Genomic DNA, 18,333 nt, shown 5'->3' with positions numbered 1-18,333 from the left:
GTTGCTAGAGGGGAGGGGGGGGTGGGCATCAGACAAAATAGATAAGGGGGATTAAGAGGTACCAACTTACAGTTGTGAAATAAATCACAGGGATGAAAAGTATAGCATAGAGAATATAGTCGATATTATAACTTTGGTGACAGTGACTATACTTAATGTGGGCATTGCATAATATATGGAATTGTTGATTTACTGTTTGTACATCTGAAACTAATATGTCACCTATACTTTGATTTAAAAAAAGAGAGAAAGTAGTGCTTCGAGGGAAATTTTGTAGCTTTAAATCTTTTTTTTTTTTTAACTTAAATTCAATTTGCCAACATAGAGTATACATCATTAGTTTCAGATCTAGTGTTCAGTAATTTATCAGGTACATAATTGGGTGATTGGCATTAAGGAGGGCATGTGATGTGAGCACTGGGTGTGATATGCAGCTTTAAATCATGTTTTTTTTTTAAGTGAACTGTGTTCAATTAAGTTACAGAAGGACAAGATTAAAGTAAAGGAAAGAGATAAGAACAGAAATAGAAAGCAAGGATGCAACAGAGGATCAGCAAAGCTGTGTGTTGACTGAAAAGATGAGCAAAATAGACAAAAATTTCTGTCAAGTTACCATGGAGAAAAAGAGAAGCTATACAAATAACCCATACAAGGAGTGAAAAGCGTATGTCACTATAGATACTGCAGATACTAAACCTGAGTATTATGAACATCCCAATATATTTGAAAATTTAAGCAAAAGGGTGAAATTCCTAGAAATGTTGTATTTTGATTAAAAAGAAATCAAAAGCCTAAGCAGTACTATTACTATTCAAGGAGAGGCATAGTTAAAAATCTCACAAATAAAACTCTAGGTGTAGACAACTTTAACAAACTTTAAAGAATGAGCTATTCTAATCTTACATGTATTCTGGAGAATAGAATTACTGTGTTTCATAACATCAAAAACCAGTATAACCGTGATAGCAAAACCAGATTGGGACAGTCCGTACAGGTAAAAGAAAGGAAGATTATAGGTTCATTTTGTCACGGGTAGAAATGCAAAAGCAAACAATAACACACTGACCAAGTGGCATTTATCCCAGGAATGCAAAATGGTATATTAGAGGGGCATCTGACTGGCCCAGTCAGTAGAACATGTGATTCTTAATCTCAGGGTCATGAGTTTGAGTCCCACAGTGGATGTAGAGATTACTTGAACTTTTTTTAATGGTATATTAGAAAAATGTATAAATCTAATTCACATTTACAGAATAAAAGTGAACACTGAAAAAATAAAAAGAATAAAAGTGAAAAACCATCCAATCAATAGATGCAGAAAAACATACATTCCGTAATTTTTTCAGCTTGATAAAGGATATTTTAAAAAATCTTTAAACACGATCCTAAGGTGGGAAATGTTAGAAGCATTTTCTTTAAAATCAACAATGGAACAAAGATGACTACTGTACTCACTCATATTCAAAATTGTACTGTAAGTGTTAGTTTAGCAAGATGAGGAAAATACACATTGGTTGGGAAGGAAAAAATAAAAATTATGCTACGATTATCTACATAGAAAAGTCTCCCATCAAATTATTAGACATAATTGGAGAGTTTAGTAAGGTGGGTAAATACAGGATCGATACATATTTGTGAATTGTACATATATGCAATGCAGCCACAGTTAGAAAATAAGATTTTTAAAAAGACACCAAACAACTGCAAAAAGAATTCTGAAGTACCTAGTAATAAATTTAACCAAAGATGTGCCAGGTCTGTGGAGAAAAAGTTACAAAACTTAATTTAAAAAAACATCGAAAAGGACTAGAGTAATCTATGTTCACGAGTAGAAGGACAATATTTTTTAAGAAAATGAATGTGTAGATTTAAGGAATCTCTAAATCCCAAAATTTCCACTAGAATTGACAAACTGATCAAAATTTGTGTGGCCAATTTCTGAAGTAAAAGAATTCATCCTACCAGGACATTTTGAGGCGGAAGTATTTAAGAAAGTGGGACACCGTGCAGAAATAGAGAAAATGGCCAATGGATAGAATAGAGAGCTCCAAAGTAGACCTACATGTATTTGTAAATTTCTTATTGACTAAGAAGACATGGTAGGTCAGTGATAGGACTTAAAATTAAATGGAGCTGGCAAAAAAAGGAATATATGAAATTGGATCTTTTCCTTACACCATACAAAAAAAACAACTGTTTAAATGTTCCGAAACTGTAGAATTACTATTTTTTTTAACATTTTATTTATTTGACAGAAATCACAACTAGGCAGAGAGGCAGGCAGAGAGGAGGAAGCAGGCTTCCTGCGGAGCAGAGAGCCCGATGGGCTCAATCCCAGGACCCTGGGATCATGACCCGAGCTGAAGGCAGAGGCTCTAACCCACTGAGCCACCCAGGTGCCCCTAGAACTTCTGATGTAGAAAATAGAGTTGAAATTATAGGTGAAATATATTTTGAAAATACAGGTGGATACCTTCCTGATTTTCTAAGAACTTTTTTTTTTTAAGATTTTATTTATTTGACAGAGAGATAGATCACAAGTAGGCAGAGAGGCAGGCAGAGAGAGGGGGAAGAAGGCTCCCCACTGAGCAGAGAGCCCGATGCAGGGTTCGATCCCAGAACTCTGAGGCTTAACCATTGAGCCACCCAGGTGCCCCTTCTAAGAACCTCTTAAACTGAAAGCAAAAGAAAACTATAAAAGATGACCATGAAAGAAAGTTGTGCTATGTTATAAATTGTTAATTTAGAACTTTTGTTCATCAAAAGGCATGTTAAATCCAAACTACAAGCTATGAGAAGATACTTGCAAAACTCATAATCAAGAATAGATTAGTATCAAGAATATATACAGAAATTCCACATATCAGAAAGAAAAAAATAAATAGAACAACAGGAGATGGCTGGAACAGGTCCTCCACAAAGTTGGAAATGCCTGTGGGCTAAAAAATATTAAATGATCTTCATTTACTAACAGGGAAAGCAAATCAAGACCACAGTGACAGGTTTAAATTCAAATTAAGCCCAATGAAGTCTAATGTTGGGGAGAATTTCAATAGGATTACCCATTAATTGCTGGTGGAAGTGCCAAATGGTATACCTACTGTGAAAAACAATTCATTTGAAAAGTTGAACATTCCCCATGGCCCACCAGCTCAGCTTGTTAGGCATATACTCAAGAGAAGTGTCCTGGAATGCATCTGTAAGAACGTTGGAAAAAGTCCAAATGTCCATCTAACAGGAGGGTAAAATGTTGTGCGCTTACATAAGGAACTATCATGTGGCAGGCAAAATGAATGAACATCGGCTACATGCAATGGAGCAACTTAGTATAGCACAGACTGGAAAAGCAAAATTGCTCAGAAGACTATGACAATAGTTTTCCCATAAAGTTCAAAAACCAAAACTGAACAATTGCTTAAGCATGTATATATATAGAACAAAACTATTTTTTAAAAACCCAAATAGTGATAAACCCAAAGTTTGGGATAGGGTTACCTCTGGTATGGAGGAGGAAAAGGGAAAGAAGTGGGAAGAACAAATGTGAGAGTAAGTCCTTGTTGCTGTTCTAGTCCCTGGGTTGGATGTTGGGTTCACTTATCATGAAGAGTACATATATGAATGAGGACAGTTGTGCACAGACCATTGGTGGTGTGTTATGAACCAGTGCTCCTGCATTCAAGAACAAAAAACATGGAGGAATGGAAAAAAGTAGGATCCAAATCCTAGGCTTTTGGCTTAAGCTATTGCATTTATTGAGATGGGGAAATCTGGGATAGGTTCAAATTATGTATACATGAAATGGAGACAAGAACTCAGTGTTTGATGCGTTAAGTTTCAGAGACCCATTAAGCATCAAGATGAGGATATTAAGTAGGTATTGATATACAAGTTCAAATTCAATGATTAGGTCAGGCTAGGTGATTAGTTTGGGAGTAGTTTAGCTGTGGGATCAGATAGGAGTTTAGGTATACTTTGGAGATGGAGAAGTATGGCACTGGGAAAGAAAAAGTCTGCAAAGAAGGCTGACTACAGAGGAGCTAGCAAAAATGGCGAGGCAAAGGAGATGGAATAATTAATTAGTGTGCTGATGAATCTTGGCTCAGGAGAGCATTTCTGGACAGAATTTAATTGCCTAGACTACCAATTCTAGAACAGAAGAACAGACTTTTTGATGAATTTCTATAAATAGTTTCAGAGCTGAAGGAGAGCCTGGCCTAATGGAGAGAAGTTGGATTAGGAGTTGCTCAGGAGAACTGCATTCTCCAGGGATGGTTCCCAAAACTGATCAGTTAGGCAGGGCACCACTCCTCTTTGGCCTCTTCAATAAAGGGTAAATCAAGTGTTCTCTGTCATCTCTCCCAGCTCTAGAACAATCCACAACCTTTAACTCAGCATTTATACTGGAAGAACAAAGGTTCGGTTCCTGAACATTGGGTTTCGGCCCTTGAGTGGCAAGCACCGACCTACACACTCAGCACCACGGCCATGTGAATTCTGTGTGTTTTCATTTTGTGCCTCTAGAGTCTTACATGAGTCTGCTTTTATTAGAAACTTTCTATTTAAAAATTTTCTTTGTTGTGTTTTTCCCTCAGTAATTTTGACTCAATGTTTAAGGCAGAGAGGTCAAAGCAGTATGAATTTATATTTGCATCTAACTTTTGTGCTAGAAAAATAGTTCATCCCCCCCCCATGGAATGTAGTACAATTACCATTCATCAGACAGCTAAGTTTCTTATCTTTGATAAAGACAAACAAGGACCCAGTAGTGTCTGTTAATTTTTGGCAGAACTTCTTGACAGAATTCCTCCTCATCGTTCACATGTATCTGGGTCTTGTGTGTGCCAGGTGCTGCTGTAGGTGCAGGAGATAGAGCAGTGAGCAAGACGGGAGGTCCGTTCTCGCGGAGCTCTCCGTTATGTGAGTAATGGGCAAGAAGACTAATATTAAAAGGTAAGTGCTCTAGAGATACTTAAAGTGGGGTAATGGGCTAGAAGGGGAATGGAGGAGTACTCCAGATCGGGGGGTCGGGGAAGGCCACCTCAGGAGGTCACATTTTCAAGCTGGGCTCTGACCAGACCCAGGCTTATGAAGGGAGGCAAGCAGTGAGAGAACCCAACTCTGGCGTACAGTCCCTAAGGAAGAAACGAACTTGACATATTTGAAAAACAGCAAAAAGCCCAAGTGTATGGTTGGTGTCAGGGAGGTAGATAAGAGAAAACTGGAGAGGGAGGCATAGGGTCAGACAACGTAGGTCTTAGTAAGCCACAGTGGGGAATTTGAGATTTTCTGTGACAGCTTTGGTCACAATTCTAGCTGGCTCTTTATTAGCTCAGCTTTTAAATACTGGAATCCCTAGAGTTTTGCCCTGGGCCCCCTTCTTGTTATCTAAATATTCTTTAGTTCATCTCATCTGGGCCCCTAGCTTTGAAAATCAAGTACAATTTGCATCTAACTCTCCCATCTCCAACCCCGACACCCCTTCCCTATCTTCAGGCTCTTGTATCCATTTGCCCATTGGCCCCTCCACTTAGACTTCTAATGGGCATCTCAAACCCACTGACACTTAGCCCAGTTACTTACACAACAGTCTAGGGCTTATTCTTGGTTCTGTCACCCCCACCTCCAATCCAGTCCATCAGCAAGTCACACCAACTCTGCAAAACATACCTTGAATCTGTCCACTTCTCTCCATGTCCACTACTCCAAGCCAGCATCTTTTAAAAACTAAAATTTAAAAAGTTACGATACCACAAATGACCAAAGCTGCTGAAATATAGAGGAGAATAAAACCCTAACAGCAGCTCAGCTTTTACCCATTTATTTTTGGAGTTCTCTAGGAAACGTCATTACCCAACATCTAAACCACACCTACATTAGATTACGGCTCAAGAGATGAATCTCTACCAAATCTGTGCAAAATGGGGATGCCCCATAGAATTAGGAGATCTTAGAGATGTAAAGACCATAATCAAGGACATATGGGTGGTATTTGTTATTCTCTGAGAGGGAGAAACCTCAAACCTCCATTGCCACCAGCTGGATTGTGCCTTCAGATGCGTGTTCTGGACTCATCAATTAATACAGATATATTTTCCAGCCCTTCCTTCCCAACAACTTTCTTCTACATTGTCTTTACCTTCCTCAAACCATGTTGGTTAGCTTCTCACTTGGAGGTTGCACATCGCCCTATCGCAGGCAGAATCGTTTCCACGTATGTGCTGTTTGTCCTTGATGTTTTGGTTTATTTTTACATTCGATTTGTTTCTGAACAAATTAGTTGCATCATTTAAAAATGAGATTGAAAATTAGTTGTAACATTTAAAAATGAGATTTAAAATTAAAATCTGCATTTCTAGCTTTGCTTTTAAAATTGGTCACTTTGACAACACTGAATCCACATTCTTGGAGGAAGCTGGGGGATTCTACCTGTTGGGGGGCTCCCCCCTTTAGCAGGGCTTGTAGCCTCTGTTGGCTCTATGCCCCACCACCCCTGTCTTCCTGACCCCAAGACTAAAAGGTCACTTATCAGTTATCAATATGCTTACGTGGTTGGTTTTTGCTTATGTGGACCCATTGTGCTCACTTACCTGCCTGACCCGGTAAGTATTTGAGCTTGGAGTCCTATTCTAACTTTGCTTCTCAGCCCATCACCTGGAATCTGATTTCTTTCCCTTTTTTGTTTCTGCTCCGTCACTACTCTGCTGCTGACACTGAGGTGTCTGGGTGAATCATGGGCTGGATCCTCTGTTGTCATTTGGCAGCGAATACAGCATGACGACTTACTTCCGATGGCCTCCAGAAAACGTGGCTGGGAACTTCTCTTGGGGGTCTAGATTTAGCCCTGGCTACACATCTTCGGTATCCTAATTCATATTGCACCTAAGGGCATCTACTTCAAAGTATCATTTGGCCTCTTCCTTGCTCTGCACGTCCCATCTGTAGCCAATTTTGGATTTGATACCATCTTCCGGCCTTAATATGGGTCCAACTTTGTTACTGCCCTAACCAACACTTTCGAACACAGCTATCTTTCAAATTAGATTTAATTACATCATGCATGACCACTGCCTAAATAGAAATCATGGACAGAGAGTATATATTTGTATGGAATCAGATGTCGCCCAGCGTTCAAAATCTACCCAAATCCGTCTTCAACTTATTTGCCACCTTTTCTCTCCGCATAGCACACACTGCCCCAGCTCTTCTGTAAACATGTGCCATTGTTTGAGTCTCCTCCAGTTTCAGCTGTTAGTGACACCCCCTAGATTAAATAAATCTCTACTTCCTCTGTTCTCATGAGATGTTTACCCCAGGCCTTATCAGTGTCTCCTTGAGTGAGAGTGACTTGCGTTTCTCGCATGCTCCACATTTAAACCTGCGGAGGGCTGGGACTATTATTTACTCATCTTTTTCCTTCCTGCACCCAGCAGAGAGTTTAACACAAGTTGAACTGAGAAAACAAAACAAAAAAACAACGTAGAAAATTCATTTCTTTAAGCAATTCGATGACTTGTCCTTGAAGCTCTGGGGCCCAATATAACCTTCAAAATAAGATTTTAAGCCTCTCTCTTTTTTTCCCCCCAATATAGAATTACCTTGCTTGTTTTTGAGGAACAGTTTATATGTGTGAAGTTTTAAAATACTTATTAGGAAGCATACCACATCATCTATACTAATTCTAACAATAATGAAGCAATCAGACAAACCTAGAATGTGGAACATTCCATAAGACAATGGGCCTGGATTGTTAAAAATGTGTCAATGTCATAAAAAGCCAAACAACTAGAAATGACAATATCTCTATATCTCTATCTCTAAAAGACATAACCAAAGGCAGTGCATGAACATTTATTAGGTCCTTGATCAGAAAACAAAAAGTCATAAAAGATATTTTGGGGACAGTGGGATTAATATGAGATATTAGTATTAAATTTATTATATTTCTTGGGTATAATGATACTGTGATTATGTGGGAAAATGTCCTTATTTGTTAATATACAGAATTATTTCTGGTGAAATGTCAAGATGTCAGCAACTTATTTTCAGATGGCCTAGCCAAAAATGTATATAGCAAGAGGGAAAAAGCAAAAGTGGAAAAATACTAGTAATTAGTAAATCTGGATGAAGAATGAGTGGGTATTTATTTCATGGTACTATCCTTGCAGATTTTCTATAGATTAAAAATGTTTTCAAGATAACAAGTTGGGGGAAAAGAGAAAAGGAAGGGACTAAAAGACAATTTAATTTCCTAATTGTATTCTTAGGCTACTGGTAAGTAAATGAATAGCTGGACAGGAAAGCAGAACTTTTATATTTAGGAGTGAAACCAGCTAATAATAGTGAACCGTATGTACTCCACTGTGAGAGTTACTGAATCAAATGCCGTTTTGTGGCCCATGAGAGGGGCTTCTCATACGTTATACTTTCAAAGAAAATAAAATCTGGAGGAGATAGACTAGGTGTGTATCAAAGGAATGTAAGTTTCCACTGTGGTTAAATTTGGAAATACTTCACAAATCCTAACTTTACATTAGCACAAGCCTGTTTAAATTATCTGCTCTTCAAGGTATCTAAAAAAGTGATTACATTGCTGTGCCCCCTTTCTCTAGGTAAGAAACACACACAAACTGTATATTTGCCTGATGGCTAAATTGATCTGGTTGATAGAGAGGGAGAGATAAATATATTGGTGTAAAAGGACAAATAAGAGATAAGACTATGTATTTATTGCCCATTTATGTAATTACATGTGTCACTAAGGACAAAGGTCCTTAAAACAAAGACGAAAGGCAGAGTAGAAACAGTTCCCTACAGTAAGATAGATGGATTTGTTACCACTTCCCTTGCCATGAATTTTTTTTTTTTCTGTATGGTCACATATCCTGGTTTTATAATCATTTTGAGAACCTAATCATCTTTCTGGACACATTTGTTGGCAGAAGATAGGCTTCGCTCCAATAAAAAGAAAATGAAGATTTTTCAAGAGCATTTGTAGGCTTCAAGTCGAGAGGACAGCCCTTACTTCCTGAGCTCCGAGAACCCTTGTTCTGGGAGGAAGTATCAGTAGGACTCCAGCACCATGGATGTGTTGGGGGAAAAGGAGGCCCTGCAGCAGTTCTTCGAAGGTAAGAGGCCAGTTTCCAACATGCACTTCCTGCTTCTGAGAAATGGCTCTGCTTGCGATCACTGTTTCACCTTTTTGGAATTCACTTAAACTTGGCCTGGGAAGAAATGCTATCATACTAACTGGCCTAAAATTGGAAGTGGAGGTTTATTTGCTGTGTTTCTAGCAAAAATCAATGGTAGTGATTTAAAAGAACACAGAATTTCCATCTTCTGGCTTGGCTGTTAAAAGAATCACGGGGTCAGCATATCTATGTTTTTAGTGTTTGCCTCTGTCCTGTGCTAGAGTGTATTTCTTCTAATCCCCTATGTTTCAAAAATTGCAGGTTTGTCTTGTCTCTAAAATTATTGAATGTAGGACAAGAAAGATACAAGATTTTATTAAGAGAGTTTTTTTCTGAATATATAAAACAGCAAAGGAACACCTCCTCCCCCTTCCCATTTTTGTTTTTCACAACACTTTGGTTTTTTTTTTTTTTTTCTTAAGATTTCGCTTATTTATTTGAGAGAGAAATAGAGAGAGCCTGAGAACAAGTAGGGAGAGGCAGAGGGAGAAGCAGACTCCCTACTGAGCAGAGAGCCTCATTCAGGGCTCAATCCCAGGACTGGGATCCCAATCCTGGGATCAGGACCTGGACCCAAGGCAATGGCTTAACTGACTGAGCCACCCAGGTGCCCCTCACAACATTTTAATAATGTGTAACTGAATAATGATTTGTTTTTGAAGGGACAGGCATACAGTAGGAATGAGTACCTTTTCTCTGAGAGAGGCATACTATAGGACATGGTTACACAGATTTTCTTCCTTCTAAAAATCTGAACTGGCGGTAAAGCTTCTCATATTTAGTAGGGTTGATGTTCTCATGGAGGGTCTGTTGAAAATGTCATTGCCATTGGAGACATCAGTGTGGCTTTGGTGTTTCATCAGCCATGCTCAGACTTCCACATGAAGGGAACTGTGACCATACCTTTTATACATTTGAAAGGTATTTCCCAGGAGGAAATAGGAGAATTGAGGCAGACCTGTTTCTTCACAGAATCTGGAGGACAGTTTGCAGCACATTGAGAAGTGCTTTTGGCCTTTCTTACGATTGGTAGAGTGCCTGACAAATTCTAGACATTAGAAGTTTGAATGGAATTGACCCAACACCAAAAAGTACCAACTACAGAGTGCTCATACCAAAGAAGTGGTGAGATTCTAGGTCACCATCAGAAGGAATCAATACAATATGGTGGTTTCTGTGGCTTGGATTTTGCCAGAAGTAACAAAAAGAAATGTAAGACCAAGAAAATTATCACATTATCTCAGCTGGGACCCATCCCACGGGATATTTGGTCTCTGACAGTGGCCAGATCAGTGTGTCCCTGTAGGCCAGGCCTTGCACACAGGAGGCACACTAACATAGCTCTATTTCATATTCTATGATTTTATATTCTATGCAACTTTCATTCTAACAGTGTGTAGCAATCTCCAAACTCTAGCTACTAATGCTTTATTTAAGGGAAACCACCAATTCATTTTATAAAATCATGAAATCTGCTTGATTCCTTCTAGATCTAGAAAGTTAATCTGGTCTACCTTCTGGTTTCTGTTACACCAGTAGGATTCCTAGACTGTCTTTGTCTTATTTTCAGATGTCTCTAAGGATAGTTTCATGAGTCTTCTCTGTAGCATGCTAAAATATCCGATTATTATTTTAGTAGCATTTTTCTTAGCTTAAACCAAACTCTGTTGCTCCATTTGAAGCCTTTCTTTTCATGAGGGAACAGTCATTTCTCCTCATTTTTAGAAATAAAAAAAATAGAGGCACTAGCTTAAGTGATTCCCTTCTGCCTGAAAACCATACAGCTTTGTCAATTTCTTATTACCTCCACTCTTGAGCAAATACTGAGCACCCACCTTGTGCCTGGTCCAACGACCGCCTCTTTTCAGTGGTAGTTTGTAGGGCTTTGTAGTCTTTCCCTTGGATCTTAGTGATTCCTTTCTGAAATATTCCTTAGAATGAGGACAGCAAAACTAGATATGGTATTCTCATGAGGAGAGCCAGTTGCCCATGCTCCTGTTGATGCATCAGTTCTTTTTTTTTCATTTTTTCTTGAGAGGGAAAGGGAGGAAAGGGGCTGAGGGAGAGGGAAAGAGAGAGAATCTTTTTTTTTTTTTTTTAAGATTTTATTTATTTATTTGACAGAGAGAATCACAAGAGAGGTAGGCAGAGAGAGAGGAAGGGAAGCAGGCTCTCCGCTGAGCAGAGAGCCCGGTGTGGGACTCGATCCCAGGACACTGAGATCATGACCCGAGCTGAAGGCAGCAGCTTAACCCACTGAGCCACCCAGGCGCCCCCGGAAAGAGAGAGAATCTTAAGCAGCTCCCTGCTGAGCACGGAGCCTGACACAGGGCTCCATCTCACACCCCTGAGATCATGAACTAAGCTGAAATCAGGAGTTGGATATTTAACTGACTGAGCCAGCTGGGTGCCCCTGTCAGTTCTAATTAAATGCGATCTTGTACTTTAAAAAACAAACAAACAAAAGCAAAAACAAAAAAAAAACAAGGTCTGAAAAAATCAAGAAAAGTTGTGGCAAATTGTTACCTAGCTGAAAGCTATTTTTCTGTTTCCTCAGATCCTTCAGTCTAAGAAACTAAGCTTAAATGTATTTTCCTCATGAACGTGTTGGATTGGGGTCCCTGGTTGGCTCAGTTGGTAGAGCATGCTGCTCTTGATTTTGGGGTCGTGGGTTTGAGCATAGAGGTTACTTTAGAAAAAAAAATTTTTTTTTAAGTATCTAGATTGGGGCACCCAGTTAGCTTAGTTTGTTAAGTGTCTGCCTTTGGTTCTTGTCATGATCCTGGAGTCCTGGGAAGGAGCCCCATGTCAGGCTCCCTGCTCAGCGGGAAGTCTGCTTCTTCCCCTCCCTCTGGTCTTCCCTGCTTGTGTTTTCTCTCTCTCTTGCTTGCTCTCTCTCTCAAATAAATAAGTAAAATCTTTATAAAATAATAGGATAAAAAAGTATCTGGATTGACAATATCATTTTCAATTAAATGGTCTTATGTGTCAAAGCTCATGATGATCTTAGTTTTTGTTTTAAACTTTATGCCGAAATCTTTATGATGTGTGTCAGGAAAATGACAAGAACAAAGGGCAATTTCAGGTGGCTAGCAATTCTAATTCTAAGTCCCAGTCTGCCACTGATGCAATAGGTAGGCCAGTGAACTAAAGCAGGGAAAGATCGGGTATTCTAGGGATCCCAGTGTCCTCTGGGAACTGATACCATGTGACATGTTTGGCTTTTTCAAGAAAGCTGGGACCACTGTAAGAGAAAGGTTATCAGAAGAGAAGCACCTTATTTTATTTATAATAACTAAGACTTGGTTATAAGCTAAATTCCTAATAGTGTTGGATTAATTAACTGAATTATGATTTTTCCATGTAATGGAATATTTATAACTATAAAAATGATGATAAAAAATTGTTCATTATATAAAGGGAAAGAAGGGATTATAATGGAATATATGTGTATACATATATACGTGTATATGTAACTTCCTGGAACAAAGTTTATTAAAACTGATTTGTAAACAGTTAATATAGGGATGCCTGGATGGCTCAGTCAGTTAAGCATCTACCTTCTGCTCAGATCATGATCCCAGCATCCTGGGATCAAGTCCCGAGTCTGGCTCCCTGCTCAGCGGAGAGCCTGCTTCTCCCTCTCCCTCTGCTGCTGCTCTGCCTGCTTGTGCTCTCTGTCAAATAAATAAATAAATAAAATCTCAAAAAAAAGAAGAAGAAAACAGTTAATATCTATACATACATGCTCACACATAGACACCGAACCGACTGGATGAGTACGCTTCAAGTATTAATAGTAGTTATCTCCTAGTGATAAGAACATGGGGATATTCATTTTCCTCTTTATACTTTATTATTTAAGTACTTAATAGTTGAAATGTATTATGTTGTAATCAGGATATGTTAAATAGAGGAAAATGAGTTTAATTCAACAAAACTCTTCTGTTTAAGATCCATGTATAAAGAAAAAATTACAAAAGACTTTGATACAGATGAAAAAGATTATAGACCTCCTCCCTAGTAAACCATGCCTAGATCACATCCTTCTGAGGTATCAAATTCTGTGGGATTTATACTTTTCATTGTGTTAGAGCTATTTTAAAACTCTAGATGTTGTGGGTAACTGATATCCATGTAAATGATTTTGTCTATAGATAATGCAAATGAACTTGGTTTAAGTGGATAAAAGCCAGTTTTGCATTTACTTGTAAAACCATTCCATGGCCTACATGGATAGATATAGGTGTTGTAGATCTAGATCTAGATCTGCTGTTTGAATTCTCCTTGAGTGACTCAGTCAGTCGAGGGTTCAGACTCTTGATTTCAGATCAGGTTGTGACCTTGCCATCCTGGGATCAAGCCCCAGGTGAGGCTCCACAAACAGTAGGGAATCTGCTTCTCTCCCTCTCTCTCCTCCTCTCCCTCAACTCCTCCTCCTGCTTGTGCTCTCTCTCAAATAAATCAATAAATCTTTTTTAAAAAATTAGGTAGTTAAATTCTTTGAAGTGCATTCATCTTATATTTATATGAAAGTCATGATTTTATCTTTTTTTAAAAAAAGATTTTATTTATTTATTTATAGAGAGAAAGACAACGAGAGAGGGAACACAAGCAGGAGGAGTTGGGAGAGGGACAGGCAGGCTTCCCACCAAGCAGGGAGCTGGGTGTGGGGCTGGATACTAGGACCCTGGGATCATGACCTGAGCCTAAGGCAGACACTCAAGGACTGCGCCACCCAGGCGACCCAGTCATGATTTTATCTCTAAAATTAGATATCCTTTAATACTTGAAAACTTTTAGGTTGGTTAACTTGGACTTTATCAATTTCACCTTAAGTTTGAGCCAGATTAATAACAACATTTATTACACAGTTACCGTGTGCCATGCTATTCACTTTATGTTCATTATTTCATTTAACTCTTACGACAGCTCTCTGGGTAAAAAGGAATAAGCAAATGAAATGCAGTAAGTCTCATTCTTCAGTTTACTTCTTCTTCTTTTTTTTCCCTTTTTTGAAAGCTGTGATTTCACATTCTTAATTTGTTTCCTTACGGGTATTTCTTTGGACTACCTTGATATCAGAGGAACTCATCTTCTATTCCCAGGCTTCTTAGAAGATTTTATAAAAACTGATTTGAGGGGTGCCTGGGTGGCTCAGTGGGTTAAAGCCTCTGCCTTTGGCTCAGGTCATGATCCCAGCATCCTGGGATCCAGCTCCTCACCTGGCTCCCTGCTTGGCAGGGGGCCTGCTTCCCCCCCTCCCCACCCCCAACCTGCCTCTCTGCCTACTTGTGATCTCTGTCTGTCAAATAAATAAATAAAATCTTTTAAAAAAAACTGATTTGGGGCACCTGGGTGGCTCAGTGGGTTAAGCCGCTGCCTTCGGCTCAGGTCATGATCTCGGGGTCCTGGGATCGAGTCCCGCATCGGGCTCTCTGCTCAGCAGGGAGCCTGCTTCCCTCTCTCTCTCTCTCTCTGCCTGCCTCTCTGTCTACTTGTGATTTCTCTCTGTCAAATAAATAAATAAAATCTTTAAAAAAAATAAAAAAAAAATAAAAAAAACTGATTTGAGGGATGCCTGGGTGGCTCATTTGGTTAAATGCCTGCCTTTGCCTCAAGTCATGATCCCAGAGTCCTGGGATAGGGATCTGCATGGGGCTCCTTGCTTAGTGGGGAACCTGCTTCTCCGTCTACCTGCAGCTCCCCCTGCTTTTGCGTGCTCTCTTCCTCTGACAATTAATAAAGTCTTTTAAAAAAAAATTTTAAAAACTGATTTGAGAAGAATATTTAATTGTTCATTGTATCTAATCTTTAAAGAGGAGGTTTTCTGAATTGAAAACTTATTTAGCTCTTCTTGGTCATGTCCTGAAGTACATTCTTTTTTTTTTTTTTTTAAAGATTTTATTTATTTATTTGACAGAGAGAGATCACAAGTCAGAGAGGCAGGCAGAGAGAGAGGAAGGGAAGCAGGCTCTCGCTGAGCAGAGAGCCCGATGTGGGACTCGATCCCAGGACCCTGAGATCATGACCTGAGCTGAAGGCAGCGGCTTAACCCACTGAGCCACCCAGGCGCCCCCTGAAGTACATTCTTAAACATTTGCTGGCTTTTCTTGAAAGCAAAAAAGGAGATTCTTACCCTGACTCTATGGAGTGTGAAAAAAACCACATAGTAAGAGCAGGTAACAAGGAGAAACACAAGGAAGACATTGGTCCACTGAAACTCCAGCACATTCTTTGAAGTTTGGGGAGCAGGTGGCTTCTAGAACCTGAAGCTGTGGTCAGGCAGGCATCACCTGACACTCCTGAGATCTAAGAGGAAGAACAGTCCATTCAGAAAGCAGCTGTCAACAAACTTCCAAATAGTTTCTGCCCCCCTCTTTCTGCTTAAGATTTAAAATGTTAGGTAGCTGCTATTAAACAAGAGTTGTAGGGATGCAGGATAGGCAAAAATACCTGCTGCCCATGAACTGTATAGGGATACCTTGGAAGGCTACGTGTTCAGGCAAATGCGGAAAATACAGAACTCTGGAGCAGTGACTCAAGTGCCCAGCCCCCATGGGATGGATCTAGAAACGCTTCCAAGGAAAGTAAGCAGAATTGTTGAGGAGGAGAAGAGATGTCGCTTAGAAAAGTGCCTATGTGCATATAGTAGACAGTCAGTAATATTAATTGAATAAACAAATGAAAGAATGATGCAAAAGAGTATTCTAGTCAACAAAGAGTGATTGAACTTAGGTTTGGAGAACCCAGCAAGTTCAAATATAGGAAGAAGGAAAACTTGCCAGGAAGAAGCGGAAAGCTCCAGTGAATAGAATAAACAGAAGGAGAGCCGAAAAAGTGTTGCCAGGTGATGGAAAGCCTCAGATGAATGGTAAATGTATTAAGTGGTCCTTGCATGTTATTTCTCCAAAAGTGAAACCAGCTCTAACTGGTGGATGAGTCTGACTTCCTGTGAGAGGCGTCAGAAGCTCCAAACACCTACCAGCAGTGCGGGAGGCCAAAGCTACAATGCCCAAGGCTGGCCCTGGGCAAGGCTGTTTTGTGGGGGAAGGGTGTCATTGGCCTCAGGCCAGTCTCTCAATTCTTTGTTTTTCTTTCACTTTGGGACCACCACTTTCTCAGCTTCCCAGCACACTCTTGCCCTCTTCTTTCTGTGCCAATAAAACCTGAGCGTGCACAGAAGGTACAAACAGCAAATGATCAGATGTCATCACACATCTCTATAGAGCCTTGCACCTGTGTGCTTTCAGCGGACACGAAGATGTTTTGACCAAATGAGTCGAAAAAGTTTGCATCTCTAAGCGTAGGTTTGGTTGCTCTTCAATGGTGGAATTTTAGATGTTGTGTCTTGGAACATCCTATGGTTATCATTGTAGGACTGATTTTATTGAACATTTATTACATGCTGGGTACAGAGTTTAATTAGGAACATGGATTCTGAGTCAGCTGTCTTCGATGCAAATCCTGGTTCTGCCATTTATTGCCTCTCAGATGATGGAGAAGGAAACCACTGCAGGTCTTAGTTTCTTTATTTAGAAAATGCGGATAACGGCATTATCCCAAATTTTGGTTGTAGTATCTCTACGCCTGGCGCAGAGAGCTTAATTAATATTAGCTATTGTTATTCTCATTGTTACCTTGCTAGCGCTTTCTCTGTGTGACATCAGCACAGTCCTGTGAGGGATTTTTATCCTCCCATGAGAATCAGGAGGCTGGAGGAGGTTAACTTGCTTGAAGATCATCCCGGTAGAACATGGATGCGAGTTCCTTATATGTCCCTTTTTTTTTTTAATTGAATCAGCCAGTCAAAGTGAGCCAGGGGTTGCCCTCACGCAGAGGGATTCAGTGGTGAACAGAGTCTTTGTTCCGAAGCAGCTCCTCTTCTGGCTGAAGAGAGAAGACAAGCAAAGGAATAGAATAACTTCAGAGAGTCATTAATTATGAAGAGAATAAAACCAGATAGCTGTGCAGAGAGAGACTGAAGATGGCAGGGAGGGTAGGTGACATAAGCTCAGGTAACCAGGAATGCTTCCGAGGAGGCGGCATTCCAGCAACTCGTCCTCCAGGGGTAGGATTGCTGGTCAGGGCTGTGTCCGTGTGAGACTTGTGCTCAGTTACTTTAAGTGAGGCCAGTCATTATGTTTGAATGATTTTCTATCCAGCCACCTAAGTGCAGGCTTAGGGTAGGGGAAGAATTGGGTTTTTACAAAGTTGAGGTTTTCCCAGGTGAGTCCCAGGTGAGAGAAGGGAAGAGAGTGACTAGCCTTTGCAAGGGAGTAATTGGAGTGACGGGCCCTGACACCTCAGCTGGGTAAGAAGGGAAGGGGGAGTCGCAAGGGGTGAAGAGGTGCGGAAACGTGGCGGTAAGGCTTTTGAATGGGGGATCCCAGTGGGCGAAATGATAAGAGTAGAGGCATTAGTGTCAATGAGTGGAAAGGATGAGCTGGTCAGAAAAGACAGCACTTGGAACTGAGACTTCAGAGGGTGGTGCAGTTACTGGTTTGATGCCAGGGTTTCACAGGGCGCCATGGTGGAAGGTGTCTGAGGTGAGGTGGAGAAAAGGTGGAAGGTGAGGAGTTTAAGAACCCGTGAGGCTGGAAGAGTCTCGAGTGGATGTGGAAGCCCTGAGGAGTGATGGCGAAAGTGGTGTTGCAGAGAGGAAGAGCACATGCTGGATGTCCAGTGAGACAGCAATAGTGAATGAGCAAGAGGTTCCTAGACGGCACTACCAGGAGGGGCCTGGTCAGCTGGTATGTGCTTCATTGGAAGAAAGGAGGAGGAAAGCTAATTTGAAAACAGCAGAAGAGTAAGAAGAACACCTCTCCCTTTCAGCCCCCAGGAACATGTGGGAGAACCTTTAATGGAGAAATTTTGTAATTTAACCAGTTCTTATGGCTGGACATTGGGGCTTGCTCTACATCTTTCCCTCTTCTACATATAGTATGATCAAGTTTTCCCCCAAAGTTATTTACTTTGTATGAATCTCCTCAAAATAGAGTTACTGGCATATAGAATTTTTTTTTTAATTAGTTCTTTAAGACAACTTATCTGCTAGGAAGTTTTTTTCCTTTTCTTTTAATCAATCTGTAGACTGTCCCTATCACTGCTATTTGATATTAATTTTCATTTTTTGACTTAAAAA

The 18,333-nt window shown here is 40.1% G+C and overlaps 1 protein-coding gene across 9 annotated transcripts in view; it reads left to right on the top strand.

Annotated features, from left to right (window-relative positions):
• The first annotated feature begins 2,892 nt into the window (after positions 1 to 2,892).
• Positions 2,893 to 18,333, top strand: part of MYRFL (myelin regulatory factor like) — a 129,635-nt gene continuing 114,194 nt past the window's right edge. For 2 of the 9 annotated variants that reach the window (XM_046013552.1, XM_046013551.1), the window contains exon 1: positions 8,656 to 9,125. Coding sequence is in view for 6 of the 9 variants with exons in the window: in XM_046013544.1 (XP_045869500.1) it covers positions 9,080 to 9,125 (46 nt within the window). In the remaining 3 variants the exon portion in view is untranslated. Of the gene's footprint in view, positions 4,951 to 8,649; positions 9,126 to 18,333 lie in introns of those variants that run through there. The other 7 variants (XM_046013544.1, XM_046013553.1, XM_046013543.1 and 4 more) reach the window with 7 other exon arrangements.

Source organism: Meles meles, chromosome 7, assembly GCF_922984935.1.
Source record: "Meles meles chromosome 7, mMelMel3.1 paternal haplotype, whole genome shotgun sequence".
NCBI lineage: Eukaryota > Metazoa > Chordata > Mammalia > Carnivora > Mustelidae > Meles > Meles meles.
Note: the sequence above shows the minus strand (reverse complement) of the source record. Positions and strands in the feature narration are given on the sequence as shown.